This window comes from Nomascus leucogenys, chromosome 9 (genome assembly GCF_006542625.1).
Source record: "Nomascus leucogenys isolate Asia chromosome 9, Asia_NLE_v1, whole genome shotgun sequence".
NCBI lineage: Eukaryota > Metazoa > Chordata > Mammalia > Primates > Hylobatidae > Nomascus > Nomascus leucogenys.
This window is the reverse complement of record NC_044389.1, coordinates 113,788,676-113,805,395: the sequence shown is the minus strand read 5'-3', so window position 1 is coordinate 113,805,395 and position 16,720 is coordinate 113,788,676. Positions and strand designations below refer to the sequence as shown.

Genomic DNA, 16,720 nt, shown 5'->3' with positions numbered 1-16,720 from the left:
GGCATAAACCATGAATGTCAGGTTGTGGTATGAGGGCTTCTTCCATAATAATCAATAATTGATAATAAGAGCATACTTCAGGGGCCTGTCCTGGACACACCAACTGGGCCCTCTGGGGGTGATATCACCTGATTAGGGTTGGGACTCCTCGGCACAGGCCCCGATTCCCATTTCCCTGACGTGGGAGCCCAGAACAGACGCCACAGCCCAGCGGTGGCCTCTGCATGGAGCTGTGGGGAATGGGGGCACAGGGGACACTCCAGGCTCTGCTCCATCATCCAGGGATGCGTGACCCTGGGCAAGTCACTCAGTCTGGCCAACTGATTTTTTAAGGCAGAAAATGAAGATTTAAAAAATATTTGCCTTATAAGGTTCTTACAGGGACGAACAGAGGCAGCACATCAACGGGCTGAGCGAGAGTCAGCCGTGGGGGAACACTGGACACATTTTGAAAACACAGCAGGGAAATGGTGGGGCAGACACTTCTCACCCTCCTCTCACCCGTGTCTCGCCCACCTTGCTTCTCCCTGTCCAGGCCTCGCTTCTCTCCCTGCTCATCGTTTTCCCTGAGCTTCTCCGTGTACTTTGCAGGAATTCCAGGGCACCTGGAAGAAGAGTTTCCAGGGCCTCAAGTCTGCGAGTCGTGAGCTGTGGTGGGGGTCGTGTCTTCCGCCTTGAGAAGAGTTTTTGAAGGAGTTTTGCCCCCTCAGAAGGGCCAAGAGCAGCATTAGCTTTTCCACACACAGCAAAGCCTCCTCTCTCTCTCTGGTTGGCAAGGCAAGAGTTCGTTCTCACAAAACCTTCCAGAACCTACTGAGTCAGGTAACAGTGCAGGTGCCTGAGGCATACGAAGCGAAAAACAGGCTTTGCCTTTTTGGTCCCTCAGGCCCAAGTGGGAGAAGCCTTGACACTACGGCCCAGTGACAGTCGTGGGGCCGGCCTGGGTGAGGGTGGGAGCTGGTCCTAGGCGAGTGGCGCTCTGGGCTCTGAGGCTGTTGGAAAATTGAGTTGCTCACGTCTAGGTGCTGCCCCTGCCGGCCTCTTGCTGTAGCGACTGCATGTGAACCACTCACAGCTTTAACACCAACTTTACAAATTAACGTTTTTTTCCTTCCACACAGAAGGTATGAAATGTGTTACACTCCCCTCCCCAACCCAGGAAATTAGTCTCATTTTTTTCTCCATATAATCAACAGGTTTCTCACACTCAGTCGTCATATATAAAAACCTAGAGATAAAACATCAGGAGACCAAGAAAACACCTGCCTCTAAGTAGAAAGCTATTGATGGAAAGCTATTGTTGATGCACCTGCTTGGTGGGTCTCAGAGCCGAATTCCTGCACTCACCAGGGTCTCTACTCAACAGGCCACACCCTGGGGGTGAGGGGAGCTGGGGGACTATCTGCCTCCCCTCTTCATTCTGCCCTGTGGAAGTTACCCCCTGGGTTGTGTCCCAAACCCCTCACTCTTTCTCTGTGTGCCCCAAGTCTGGGTGTTCCCGCTGGCCAGCAGGGAAGATGATATGAGAGTGGCTGTTACCCAAACAAAAGGCAGTGGAAGGTGCGGGTGATCATTTGCTTGACTGTGGTAACTACTTCACTAAGTGTAAGTGTAACGAAACATGATGATGTACACCTGAAATATACACAAGGAAACCCACAATAAAATACATTTAAAAAAGTCAGCCTGACTTAGGTTCACAAAGCCTGATTAGCCCACCGATGGGCAGCTCTGCCCTTGCTCTGAGAGGGTGGGCATGGCCACACCCCTCCTGAGTCATCCCCTCTGTCTCTGATCCCCAGAGCAGGCACACTGAGCCTTTCCCTGGCTCCCACTTTTTGTATTTTGTCCCTGTCTTCTCTCGGGAAGCTGTCTCCAAAGCTCGTGGCACAGATTGGTGAATGGACTCGTTGTCTCTGGGGCACAGAGGTGGATTCCAGCGGCTGGGTGCTGGCAGTGGGACCTGGCCCATCACGCGGTTCACAAATGGAACCTACTACATGGGCCTTGTTAGATCAATGGAGACAGTGCGTGTAACAGTTTAACATGATCTGTCAAATGTTGCAGACACTCAGAATGCGTGATTTCAGCAACACATCAAAAAGATGATTCATCATGATCAAGTGGGTTTTATTCTAGAGATGCAAGGATGAATCCGCATCTGCAAATCCATAAATGTGATTTACCACCCAAACAGAACTAAAAACAAAAACCATAGGGTCATCTCAATAGATGTATAAAAGGCATTCGATAAGATCCAACATCCCTTCATGATAAAAACTGTCAACAAACTAGGCATTGTAGACACATACCTCAAAATAATAAGAGCCATCTGACAAACCCACAGCCAACGTCACACTTAATGGGGAAAAGTTGAAAGCGTTTCCCTAAGGACTGGAACAAGATGATGTCCACTGTCACTACTTCTACTTAAGATAGTACTGGAAGTCCTAACCAGAGTAATCAGGCAAGAGAAAGAAATAAAAGACATCCAAATTGGAAAAGAGGAAGTGAAACTATCTCTGTTCCCTGATGACATAAATGTGTGTATACCTAGGAAACCCTAAAGACTCCTCTAAAACACTCCTAGACTTGATAAATGGCTTCAGTTAAGTTTCAGGATACAAAATCAATGTACAAAAATTAGCAGCATTTCTCTACATCAATAATGTTTAAGCTGAGAAACAAATCAAGAACTCAATCCCATTTACAATAGCCACACACACAAAATAAAATACCTAGGAATACATTTAACCAAGTAGATGGAAGATAGCTACAAGGAGAGCTACAAAACACTGATGAAAGAAATTGTAGACACAAACAAATGGAAAACCATCCCATGCTCATGGATTGGAAGAATCAATATTGTTAAAATGTCCACATTGCCTAAAGCAATTGGCAGATTCAATGCAATCTCTATCAAATTCCAACATTATTTTTCACAGAATTAGAAAAAACAATCCTGAAGTTCATATAAAACCAAAACCAGACCCTGAATAGCTAAAGCAGTCCCGAGAAAAAGAACAGATCCAGATGTATCACATTGCCTGACTTTAAATTATACTACAAGTCTATAGTAAGAACAGGATGGTATTGGTACAAAGATAGACACATAGACCCATGGAACAGAGTAGAGAACCCGGAAATAAAGTGGTCCATCTCCAGCCATCTGATCCTCAACAAAGCTGATAAAAATAAACAATGGGGAAACGACATCCTAGTCAATAAATGGTGCTAGGAAATTGGCTATCCATGTGCAGAAGAATGAAACTGGACCCCTATCTCTCACCATATACAAAAATTAATTCAACAATGGATTAAAGACTTAAACATAGGACCTGAAACTATAAAAATCCTAGAAGAAAACCTAGGAAAAACTTCTGGACATTGGCCTAGGCAAATGATTTATGATGAAGGCCCCAAAAGGAAATGCACAAACCCAAAAACAGACAAAGTGGACTTAATTAAACTAACAAGCTTCTGCACAGCAAAAAATAAAAGAAAGTAAAATAAAAAAGTAAACAGACAATCTACAAAATGGGATAAAATATTTGCAAATTATGCCTCTGACAAAGGGCTAATACCTGGAATCTGGATGAAATTCAAATAACTTAGCAAGAAAAAACCAAACAGCTCCATGAAAAATTGGGCAAAGGGCATGAACAGACATTTCTCAAAAGAAAAAAATGTAAGCAGCCAACAAGCATATGATCAAATGCTTAACATCATAGGGGAAATGCAAATTAAAATCACACTGAGATATCATCTTACTCCAGTCAGAATGGCTATTATTAAAAAGTCAAAAAAGATCCAACATGTTTGTGTAGATGCAGAGAAAAGGGGATGCTTGTGCACTGTTGGTGGAAATGTAAACTAATTCCACTTCTATGGAAAACAGCATAGAGATTTCTCAAGGAACTAAGAATAGAACCACCATTTGACCCAGCAATTGTACTGCTGGGCATGTATCCAAAGGAAAAGAAAATCGTTACATAAAAAAGACACCTGTACGTGTACGTTCACCTCAACACTATTGACAATAGCAAAGACATGGAACCAACCTAAATGTCCATCAACAGTGGATGGATAGAGAAAATGTAGTACATATACGCCATGGAATACTAGGCATCCATAACAAGAGTAAAATTATGTCCTTTGCAGCAATGTGAATGGAGCTGGAGGCCATTGTCCTAAATGAACTAACTCAGAAACAGAAAAGCAAATACTGCATGTTCTCACTTATGAGTGGGAGCTAAACGATGGGGACACATGGACATAAAGATGGAAACAACAGACACTGAGGACTTGAGAAGTGGGGAGAGTAGGAGATGGGTAAGGTTTGAAAAATAAGCTATCAGTACAATGTTCACTATTTGGGTAATGGGTATACTAGCAGCCCAATCCCCAACAGGGTGCAGTATACCCACGGGGCAAACATGCACATGTATCCCTAAGCCTAAAATAAAATGAAATTAAATTAAAAAAAAAGTTTTGGCATGACCTATCAAATGTTGCAGGCCCTCAGAACACATTAATTGTGACCATGAAAGACACTGTAAGCCGCCAACACCTTTTGAGGGCATGAAGAGGGAGGTGTGGGGCCCACCTCACAGGTGGGCTTGGGATTTGGGATACAAGGGGTTTGAGGGGCCTGCATTATAAAAATGATGTGATTCAGAAAATGCATTTATTTGCACTTGGAACAATTCAAATGGACAATTCAAAACAGAATATAAGAATTGAAGATTCCTTTAGTCCACTCCGAAATTTATTATCCCAAATAATTATTATTCTTGCCAGTCATAATTGCATACTCATAGTATATTAGAGCTGGGAGTAGGTCTGCAAGAAACTCATGTGCTTACACCAGGGCAGATGGGGAACCACTTGCTATGTCAGCTGCACATCCGGATTCTTAGAAAGGTTTAGCATCTAACCAAGGAGATGAAAGATAGCTTCAAGGAGAGCTACAAAACACTGAGAAAAGAAATTGTAGACACAAACAAATGGAAAACCATCCCATGCTCATGGAATGGAAGAATCAATATTGCTACAATGTCCATATTGCCCCAAACACTCAGCAGATTCAATGCCATGCCCCTGTCAAATTGCCAAAGTTATTTTTCACAGAATTAGAAAAAACGATCCTAAAGTTCATATGGAATCGAAACAGATTCCGCACTAGAAAAGCAGTCTTGAGAAAAAGAACAGAGGAGAGTACCACTCTCTGTCTGTCTCCGTGTCTTTCTCAGTCTTTGTCTCACTGTATCTCTCTGTCTCTATCCGTTTCTATCTCTGACACACACACACACACACACGCGCACGCGCGCGCGTTGGTTAAGGCTCCTCAGAGTCACTCACTCAGACTGGAAACTGATTCTTACCAACCCCTGGAGGTCTCCAGCTGGTAAACAGTGCCTGAGTGTGTAACAGAACCAGTGTGTGTACGAGTGTGTGCCCGAGCATGTGCCTGTGTGTGCACGTGTAATTGTGCATGTGTGCATGTAAGTGTGACTACGTGCATGCATGTGCGTGTGCATTATGTATATTTTGTGTGCATGTGTGTGTGTGCATTTGTGTGTACACCTACATCAGCCCGGTGGGAAATGGCAGGGGAACTGGGCAGAAAGCAGGATGGCATGGTGGCCCTGGGAAGACAGCACAGCTCCCCTGCCCTCTTGCCCTCACTGGGACTCACACCACACTTCTTCTCCCTGGAAAATTCCTGATGTGGACTCCGCGCACCTTTCCTAATGAAACCCGCTCCCAGTGAGACTCTGCGGGTGGCATCCCGGCCGCCCACACCCTGGCATGTCCTCCTGCCTCTGCACCCCAGCCAAGCACCTCACTCTGGAGACCTCTTAGAATGAGGCATCTGTGAACTGTGGCTTCTCTGAGGTCTTTGTGGGCGGCACCAGGTTTTCAGAGAGCTGCACATATCTTTCCGCTGTAGAAATTAGACAAGAGCAGGCAAATAATCTGGAACTATTGATAAATACCACAAGCCACAGTAATAGGACGATCACGAGCAATTTGAAAACTCAGGGAGGCATCTGCCTGGGAAAATGCAAAATGAAATGATTTCCATCCACTTCTCCCACGGGCGTCCTCCTGAGCCTCATACGCACATGACCTTGTTTGATACAGTGTCCGGAATGTGGTGCTAAGTTTCAAGTTTTAATGCATTAAAGGATAGCATTCGGGGGAGAAAGGCCAACGTTTTATATTGTCATGACTGTGGCGAAACTTTTGCTTTCCAAGTGAAAGCTGTTCTGGCTGTGCAAAGCCGGATGGCCTAGGCTGCTGCTGTTCAGAGGTGGAGAGCAGGTGCGGGTGGGGCCAGGCCTGGTGGGTCTGTCCGCCCTCCGCCCGCCGTATGCAGGGCTGCACTTGCTCCAGAGCTCAGGCGTCCTCTCCTCCGGCTCCCGCTGTCCGTCCTCTGCTGGGCCGTTTGCACGCCCGGATTCCCCTGTAAGGTATCATTGGGACCGCACGCATCACTAATAATGACGCTGCGTGTCTGCGGGTCAGACGGGCTCCCGGGAGCCAGCCAGGCAGCGCGCCACGCTACATTGGAAGAGATAATGTTGCTCCTGGTGAAGGTTATTCTGAGGCCGAGCAGCCCTTTCCCTCCATGAAGCCCGCTTAGCGACGGGAAGGCAGGTGCCTGGGTTCTCCAGGGCAAGGCAGAGGGTCTGGAAGCGGCAGGAGGCAGGCTGGGGCCGGCGGTGGGAGGCAGTGGCTCCTGGCATTTGCGGAGTGGACACTGGCAGGCTGGGCAGCTGCAGAAGGGCCTCCTTCAAAGACTCGTCACGCAGGACCCCACGGGGCTGGGCCTGTGGTGCGTGGGACTCAGGAAGGAGCAGGTGCGGCTGTCTGGAGACCTCTTTTCAGCACACCTCCAGGGCCCAGGGCCGCCTTTGTGCCGGGCGGCCTTGGGCTCAGCTGGTCCTTGCAGAACTGGGTCGGATCCCAACCCCTGGGCAGCGGTCAGCAGAGAGGTGACAGTGGCCAGATGGCAGGAACTCATGGCTGCTCAGTGTTGGAAGAGAAAGCTCCTCAGAATTAACTGCCCCGGGGCAGACACGCCTTACTAACGTGCAGTTGTTCGGTCCACTCAGCCCAGACCAGCCTATGCCTGATGGGCTTCCAGATGCGGCTCCCAGGCCCACTTCCCTCAGGTATAGGGCATGGTGTGTGCCCTGCGAGCCTGTTCCCCGCTCTGCACCCTTAGATGAGGGGCACTCAGCCCCAGACAAAAGCCATGACCCTGCGAGGTTGTGGGCATCCAACATCCTCAGGGAAGCACATGGGATTCCCCAAACGTGGAATACACGCCAGGTGGGAGGAGAACTGTGCTCGTGTTGGAGCCCCAGACACATAGACTCACAGGGTGTGAAACACGGTACACCGGAGGAGGCAGGGCAAGGTCATGTGTGCTCCTATCACCCACCCTCGCTCCTGACATATGTGCGTGCACACACGTGCACAGATTCACACACCACACACATGCACACACACATGCACACACACATGCACACACACACAGACTCACACACCACACACATGCACACACGCGCAGACACACACCACACACATGCACACACACATGCACACACACACAGACTCACACACCACACACATGCACACACGTGCACAGATTCACACACCACACACATGCACACACACAGACTCACACCACACACATGCACACACACGCACAGACACACACCACACACATGCACACACACACAGACTCACACACCACACACATGCACACACGTGCACAGACACACACCACACACATGCACACATGCTCACAGACACACACCACACACATGCACACACACAGACTCACACCACACACATGCACACACGCACACAGACACACACCACACACATGCACACCACACAGACTCACACCACACACATGCACACACAGACCACACACCACACACATGCCACACGCGCACAGACACACCACACACATGCACACATGCGCACACACACCACACACATGCACACACACAGACTCACACACCACACACATGCACACACGTGCACAGACACACACCACACACATGCACACACACACAGACTCACACACCACACACATGCACACACGTGCACAGACACACACCACACACATGCACACATGCTCACAGACACACACCACACACATGCACACATGCGCACACACACCACACACATGCACACACACACAGACACACACCACACACATGCACACACACGCACAGACACACACCACACACATGCACACACGCACACAGACTCACACCACACACATGCACACATGCACACAACACACACCACACACATGCACACACACATGCACACACGCACACAGACACACACCACACACATGCACACATGCACAGACACACCACACACATGCACACACGCAGACACACACCACACACATGCACACATGTGCAGACACACACCACATACATGCACACACACGTACACACACCACACACATGCACACACACGTACACACACCACACACATGCACGAATATGCATGTGACACACACATGTGAACTCCCACACCACACACATATGCACATACTACACATGCCACATACATGCACACACACCACACATGCACACACATGCACAGACTCACACCATACATACACATGCACACATGCACACATGTGCACACACATGCACACATACATGACACATATGCACATGAACTCACACACCCCACACACGGGCACATACCACACACCACACACGCCACATGCATGAACACACATCACGACACACACACACACACACGCACATCTTTTTCTACCTTCCCGTGCATCTGAATTACAGAAGATGAGACTGCACTGGCAATGCCGCAGGGATCTATGAAGGGAGGGCCCACTCATCTGCCGGTTTGTCTTTGAACAATCTATGAAAATAAAGTAAATAAACATCATCTACACAAAGGGGAGCAACTAGTTCACTGGTTGAAAATGAGACTCCTCAAGCATTTCAAGAGCATTTTAACTACCGTAAATAATTTAAAGTTATTGTTACCTCTAAGTTTCTACCCATTAGCGTGGAGGCTCTGAGAGTTATGTAATGTCCATAGCCCAAGGCAGCTTGGCTGCCAGGACAGAGCCTGAAAGGCTTCCAGAAAGTCCAGGAAGTCTTGGCCTCATCAGGCCCTCTGCTCTCCTCTCTGCCCAGTGTGGGGGTTCTTATGGGAGGGCAGGGGAAGGAGAAGCTCCTACGTGGGGTGGGGACGTCCCTCTCTCAGGAACCTCACGGGCAGAGCAGTAACTTTCCCATGCAGCCAGGTGGTTTATTTCTCCAGGTCTTGGCCTCTAGTTGCTACACAAAGGTGGCTGCTGCACCTCTGTAAGTTTGAAACCATTCGCTCCGCACCCCCAAATGTCCTCTGGCCCTTGCTGAAGCTTCATTTCTTTTTCTCCTGAGGGAGACCCGCTCCAGCTGGGATCCTAGCAGCTCCAGGTGTGGAGCAGGAAACAGTGAACTTCCCCTTCCCACGTGTTTCTAGGTCCACACCTCAGGCTCAGCTTTGGCGGGAGTTGGGGGGGCATGTGTGCTCCTGGGGTGTGTGTGTTTGTGTGCGCCCCTGGGGTGTGTGTGTGTGTGTGTGCTCCTGGGGTGTGTTTGTGTGCGCCCCTGGGGTGTGTGTGTGTGTGCTCCTGGGGTGTGTGTGCACATGTGTGTGTGTGCTCCTGGGGTGTGTGTGTGTGTGCTCCTGGGGTGTGTGTGCGCATGTGTGCATGTGCTCCTGGGGTGTGTGTGCACACATGCGCGTGTCTGGTGTGTGCTTCTACTTTCTGTATCCCAGATTTCAGAAGCAGTGATCAATAAAGGGGCTCTTCTGGAAATTTTCCAGTTTGGGTCACCAGAGAAGAGAAGCGACCTGTGTCAAAGCTTGGCTTGAGTCTCAGCCTATGCTGGGGAGGGAGCAGAGAGTCTGAGCTGAGCCCTCTCTAGTGCCAGCACACCCTCTTCCTAACCCACTCCTTCCACGTCTAGTAGAGAAAGGGTCCAAAAGAGGGCGTTGACCTTCACTCTGGTCCTGACACTCAAAGGCTGTGATGCTGCTTTTGCGGAACAACCTCCGTTTCCAGTATGGTTAATTACTATGCCGTCTGGAAAGGGCTGTGTTTCCCAGGCCGATGGCAAAGTACATGGCACCCCTTGCAGACCCCTCCCACTGCCTCTTATTGGTCTGACCAGCAATCCCAGGGTCACCTCGCCTCCTCCCCGTCCTACAACAACAGGCCTGTGCTGACCTCTTCCTGGTTGAAAAAGGAGCCATCTGCCAGGTGGTGTTAAAATTTGAGGAGCTGTTCACATGGTGTGGAATGTCTTGTCCTCCTTGTTAAATGTCTGACAATTTGCTGTGAACCAGAGGACAGCTCCTGCAGCCGCACACTCCTGGATCCTCACCCCCGCAGTCTGCTCCCGAGACGCCGCTCAGATCCCGTTCCTAAACCAGCCTGGTGCCATCCTGAGGACACTGCTTGGCCCCTTTCCAGTTTCATGTACCAGAAATATTTGCACAGGAGGGGCTCCTATCCAGCCCTTTCCTTGTTAAATACTTGTACAAACCGCGCTCTAAGACACCGTGACCATTGTTATTTCTGGTTTGATGGAAAAACAAAGGAAGGAGAGGAGAGAATAGTCCAAGAAGACTGGTTAATTTCTTGGAATAATTTCTCAGTCCCACAGACATTACTGACACTTTCCTGCCCGTTAGGTAAGGAAGGGATGCCAGGTGAGGATGGGACTGACTGCAGGTGCGGGTAAGATTCCAGGTGAGGGTGGGATCACACGTGTGGATAGGATTCCAGGTGAGGATGACACTGAAAGTGAGGATAGGACCACAGGTGACGATGAGACTGCAGGTGAGGGTGGGACTGCAGGTTACAGTATGACTCCAGGTGAGGATAGGACCTCAGATGAAGACAAGATTGTAGGTGGAGATAGGATTCTGGGTGAGGACAGGACCTCAAATGAGAAAAGGATTCCAGGTGAGGATAGAATTGCAGGTGCGGGTGGGATTGCAGGGAAGATGGGGATTCTGTGGAGGAATGAGAGCAGATACTGTCTCTCCAGGTAAGACCAAACAGACCCTCCCAGATGACCCCACATATCTCAGGTTCTAGGGACAGCAGGGATCCCCGCACTCAGGATACAGGGGCCTTTGTGTACTTTGGGGAAGGGAAGCTGCTTACTTAGGGTGTCTTCATCCTCCGTGTTTGTGGTGCCAGGACTCAGGTGCTTGAAGGGAGCGAGGAAGGTTGACAATATGCTTACTTTATCTGGAAAGAAAAGAACAGGAAATGCAATTTTGACATGGAGTTTCGGAAAAACTCAATGTTTTGTAAGTTCTTATTACTGCAGGTTGGACAAGGGAGGTGGAGAGGTCACTTTGGTTTCAGCCATTTCATTCTGGTTCAGTCTTTTATTGAATAACTGACAGCATTTTATCAAATTCCGCTCTCCACTCAATTTAAAACTCTGATTTCCTTCTTTTTCCTTCTCTTATTTTGGCATCTCCTGTCATCTTGCCCATGTCCCTTAAAACTTTAAGCAGCTGTCTCCAGGGTGACGAACTTGCATCTGTTTACAAAATCCTGGGTAGGGCAGAGCCTTCTGTCCAGATCATTTCACACAGATGGGCTAAAACAAGTAAAACAATCTCACAATTAAAAGAGAATGGTGCAAATAAAGCCAAGACTGTCTTTCCCTATTAGTGCAGAATTTGCTTTCTGGGCTTGACATGCATTAAAAATAAAGGACCTGTCACTTAGCGGGTGTTTGGCAGAAGTAGAGGAGGGGAGGAGGGAGCTAGCGGTGTGGGGCAGAGCACACACAGTCCTCTTGGAAACGGCCAAGCGTCCCGAACGCGGTGGCTGGAATTCCAGGGACTGCCTCTGCCTGAAGCCTGTGGCTGGGTGAGCGAAGGCCAAGCAGGTCCTGCCTCCTGGGTCCCCACCACTCTGAGTGCAGCACAGCTGTGGAAACAGATCCAACCAGGAAATGCCACTCCTCACCAATAAAGTATGCTTTTTCACTCCCATGGTCTCAGCAATTTATTTCATCAATAGCGAGATTAAGCAATGGTGGGTTCGAGGTATGATTGAGAGAAATAAAAATGACTAATAAAGGGATCTGAAAGAAAAGCTCCTTACTTTGGAGATTTTCACCACCTAAATTAAGCCACCGCACTCGGGAGTATTGGTGCACACGCAGAAGTCACCGCACTGCAGAGGAGACGCCAACAAGAGACACAGCACAGAGAGCCCCTGGCTCCCAGACGTCCTCCAGTCCGCACGGTTCGCCATGTGCCATTATGAACCTGGACCACATTGATTAAGACGCCCCAGGTTCAAATGTCAGCGTTGCTCATCCAACGCGGTGCAGAGAGTGACAGAAGCAAGTTCTAGCGTCTCTGCTAGGTTCCAGGGCACTGGCTGTGGGATTGGCTACTTCACTACGCGGGATTCTTCCCTCTCCTTCGGAAGCTGTGGATACCTGCGGGTGGGATTTCCCAGGAGGTCACTGAGTTTACATCACCCTGTAATGAGGACGGCTGTCCACAGGTGCCCCACCGTGGCGCTGTATACTTCCTCGAGCGTGATTTCTCAAGAAAACATGAACTGCTGGTTTCATCTGCCCTTGGCCTTCAGGCCTCCAGACCCAGCCTGAAACTGGCTGTTTTTCTTTTGAGGCTGAGCATGTTTTCTCCTTAGCCAAGATTTCCAGAGTCCAGGAGATTTCCCACTGAAATTCATTCGGGGGCCTGTTAACAACTGTTGTCTCCAGTAGGGATGGGCAACAGAGAGAACAATAACTAACTCAAATATAAAATGCCTGTGCCTTCTTTGTACTACCAAACAAGAATAAACCAGGAAGGGTTTGCTCTCCTAAACGCTCGCAGCCCAAGCTAATTTACTACCAGAGAATGAAATATCTTGCTTGAGTTATAATTTTATTAAGGGAGTCCAGTAATGTTACACTAAGAGTGTGAAGCTCAAATGATTTAGTCCGGAGGAACTCAAGATGAAATTACATTTTTAATAAAGCAGGGCTACCAGCCAAACACTCACAAAAATGCACTAAACTATTCCAGACTTGACTTTAGCAAAATTGTAAGATATTTAAGGATTGTTTTAGATCCATCAAAGTTTTTACTTTCTGATGTTGCTAGATTTATCAAATAAAAATTCAGGACATCCAGTTGAAACTGAGTTGTAGATAAACAATAGATAATTTTTTAGTGTATAGACATTTCTAATATTGTGTGGGACACACACATAAATATATATTTGTGTATATATATATACACACACACACATATATACTTAAAAACCTTATTCATGATTTGTCTGAAATTCAGTGGAAGGCAAAGGACTTCAACAGACATTTCTCCAAGGAAGATGTACTAATGTCACTAAGCACAGGGAAATGTAATCTGCAAATCCAAACCACAATGAAATACCATCTCACACCCATTAGGATGGCTATTAGAAAAACAAAGCAAAGCCAGAAAATAATGTGTTGGTGAGGACATGGAGAGATGAGAGCCCTCTGGGAATGTAAAATGGGGGAACCGGCAGTTCTGCCTGCCGGCGGGTCAATGCCCAAATAATTGAAACTCAAGGAGAGATCTGCATCCGCATATCCTCGGCAGCATCGTGCCCCAGAGCCTAGAGGTGGAAGCAACTCAAGTATCCTTCAGTGGATGAGTGGATAAGTGAAATGCGGTACAGCCAAGCAACAGATTAGGCAGCCTTAAAAAAAGGGAAATCCTGCCATTTGCAACCAGTGTGCATGACACTGGAGGGCCTCACCCTAAGTGAAATGTCAGGCATAGAAAGACAAATACTAGTGCATGATCTCACTCACACGTGGAATCTAAAAAAGTTGAATTCACAGAAGCAGAGAGCAGCATGGTAGCTGCCAGGGTCCATGGGGTGAGGGCAGAAGGGAGAGAGTGAGGAGATGTTGGTCTAAGGTACAAACTTCCAGATAGGATGAATGAGTTTTGGAGTCTTAATGTGCAGCACGGGGACTCTGGCTAATAACATGTATTGCCCTCTTGAAATGGGATAAGAGAGTGGATTTTAAGCATCCTCATCCCCCACAATGGTAACTATGGCTGGTGACAGATGTGTTAATTAATTTGTGGTGATCATTACACAATGTGTATATCAAATCATCACATTGTACACCCTGAACATATTCAACATTTATTTGTCAATTAAACATTTTAAAATTAAAATAAATACATAAAAAACAATGGCAAAACAAAATCAAATGTAACTGGGCATCCTGTATTTTCTCTGACACCCCTAGTTGTCCCTAACCAACTTCTCTTTCCACGAGTGCAGTGGACTTTAGATTTCATGGGACAGCTTGAGCAACCAGACTGAAGCAAAGGAAACAGAAAGCCAGCAGAATTGCTAACACTTATTTATTGCTAACAAGTACACCTGAAATTCCAACTATGGTCTGCAATCACCATGAAGGCACGTAAGCACCGGGAGAGAAGCAATTATTTCTAAGAAAGGGCAGACCGCATCTTTAGAGTGTTGTTAGAAAAGAGGTGAAGAATTACATTTTTAATATGGAAAAAGCACAACAGAAGTTCTTTGACGTCAGGGCCTCTCTTTGTGGTTTCCTCGGAACTCATTGTCCTTTTGGGATCTGATCTATATTCTATTAGTTCAATATGAGTGGAACTCCGATATTCAGCTAATTCGATTTTTTGCATGCTTCTCATTGTCTTCTTTTGGAAATCTGGTTTTACTCAAGCTTCTGGTGAAAAAAGGATGCCATACTTTTTTTTTTTTTTTGCCTCAATTCTGGACCTTTGGGGTGTGCCAGGAGAAGCTGCATCACAGGGCTCCCCACGCTACCGCCATCTCCCCACCCTCTGGGTAATGCCTAGAAGAGGGGGCCGGGCTGGCCAGGTGTTACTCTAGAAATGTCAGGGGTCAGCTGGGCACTCCCCACTCCTCAGCTGCTCACATCCTGGGTTCTTGAGCTCGGGCTCCCATCATCGAATATGGACCAGCTGGAAACTGACCTGGGGGACGCAGTGGCCCGGGGCCAGCCCTGGTCTAAGAGTCAAGAGTCATTTTCAGGAAAGGTCTGATGGCCGTTTTTAATGTATGACTTGAAAGTTCCAGGACACTTGCTTTATAAACCTTGTTACTCACTGTGGAATAAATGGCATTTACTTGAAGCAATTTTATGTATTTTAGGGGGCACCTGGGTGAGCAACTGGAGGGCACAGAAGTCCTTGCCTGGAACCAAGTGTAGCTGTGAAGTGCAGTTGGCGTCTGCAACACTGAGGTTCTGAGGTTATTGCTGGTTTTTCATATTACGACAGTTTGGGAGAATTACTACACTGTCAGGGCTGAGGGAAAGAGGTACTCACTGGAATAATTTTTAGGTATTTTCAGATTTCCTAATCATCTTGTTTAGAAATAAAATGTCCTGAGTTAATAGTTTACTTATTGTTTCTTGTTAACAACTTGGGGTGAGGATTTTCCTTGAGCATGATTTAAAAAAAAAGCAATGGCTTATTTTCCCTGAAAGGCACATGTGGATATGCCAGCAGTTTTTCATGCAATATCAGGAATTCATGAGTCCCCTGAATTCATGGCCTTCCCCAGAATGCTTGATAGGAATTATCAGGCTTTAAGAACATGTGGTTGAAGTATTAGGTGTTAGTGTATTTTGCAAAATCAAAATAACTGCACATACTGAGGATACCTGGTTATTTGGTTATTAGTCACACTGCATAATCACTGGGACACATCTTAGCTTTCTTGATGTATTTGTTCTGTAAAGAATCTGAGACATTGAGAAGTTAGCAGATGTGCCTAGGACTCTCTATAAGGTCCTCAGCACGTCCCAGGCTCCCAGCCTGCAGTTGCCTTCCTCACTGAGCAAAGGCTACTTAAGGAGATCCTCATCTTCCTGTCTTTTTCTGCCCAAGGTAAGTTTATCCTTGTAGTGGCTGCTGAATTTTCTGGATTTTTCTTCCTTGCCTTGCCTTTGTTAAATTTTATTTAACCTTCTATGTTTCATTTGTCATATCTTTAAGATCAGAATATCATCTTTGTTTCTAGGGCCACAAAAGGAAGAATAGTGCAATAAACAGTTTCTAATTCAAGTATGAAAAGCATTTAAATTTAGGGTCTGGTTAATATTTTCTAGAAAAATCAGATGGACTCTCCTCTCTGCAGAAGTAATCGCATACAATGTATTCATAAACAAGTTACTGGGGTTGGCCGAAAGCCCCAGGAATAGACGGTGTAGGGGAACATTCCCTCATCGTGAAGAAGGAGAGCCAGTTCTCTACCCTTCCTGGTCCAAGGACCGTGACTCAACACCATTAGCAGAGTGGGGCGCAGTGAGTTTTCAGTTCCGTCTTACCAAATTTTCTGACCTATTGAAACCAAGAAGGGAAATGGTAAGTGCATTGTAGCCTCCTCCAAAGTGAGCCTGGAGAAGACAGGAATGCGTGAAGTCATCTTGAGCCCACATCACAGTCCTAGAAAGGGCAGGAAGGAAGGCTTGCTGGCTGTGAATGGACAAGCCTCTGGCAGGATGAGGGAGTTGCAGCTCACCAGCTGCCTCATTGTAAACAACGGCAAAACTGGGCAAAGTCTATGAAACAACCGTTTTCAGAGTTTGGATGCCAG

The 16,720-nt window shown here is 47.3% G+C and overlaps 1 protein-coding gene across 1 annotated transcript in view; it reads right to left on the bottom strand.

The window, feature by feature from the left end:
* ADARB2 (adenosine deaminase RNA specific B2 (inactive)) overlaps nt 1-16,720 on the bottom strand; it is a 536,653-nt gene that overhangs the window by 186,560 nt on the left and 333,373 nt on the right. Inside the window, exon 2 of the mRNA XM_030819367.1 lies at nt 11,234-11,320. Within this exon, the coding sequence (XP_030675227.1) occupies nt 11,234-11,320 (87 nt within the window). The remainder of the gene's footprint in view (nt 1-11,233; nt 11,321-16,720) is intronic.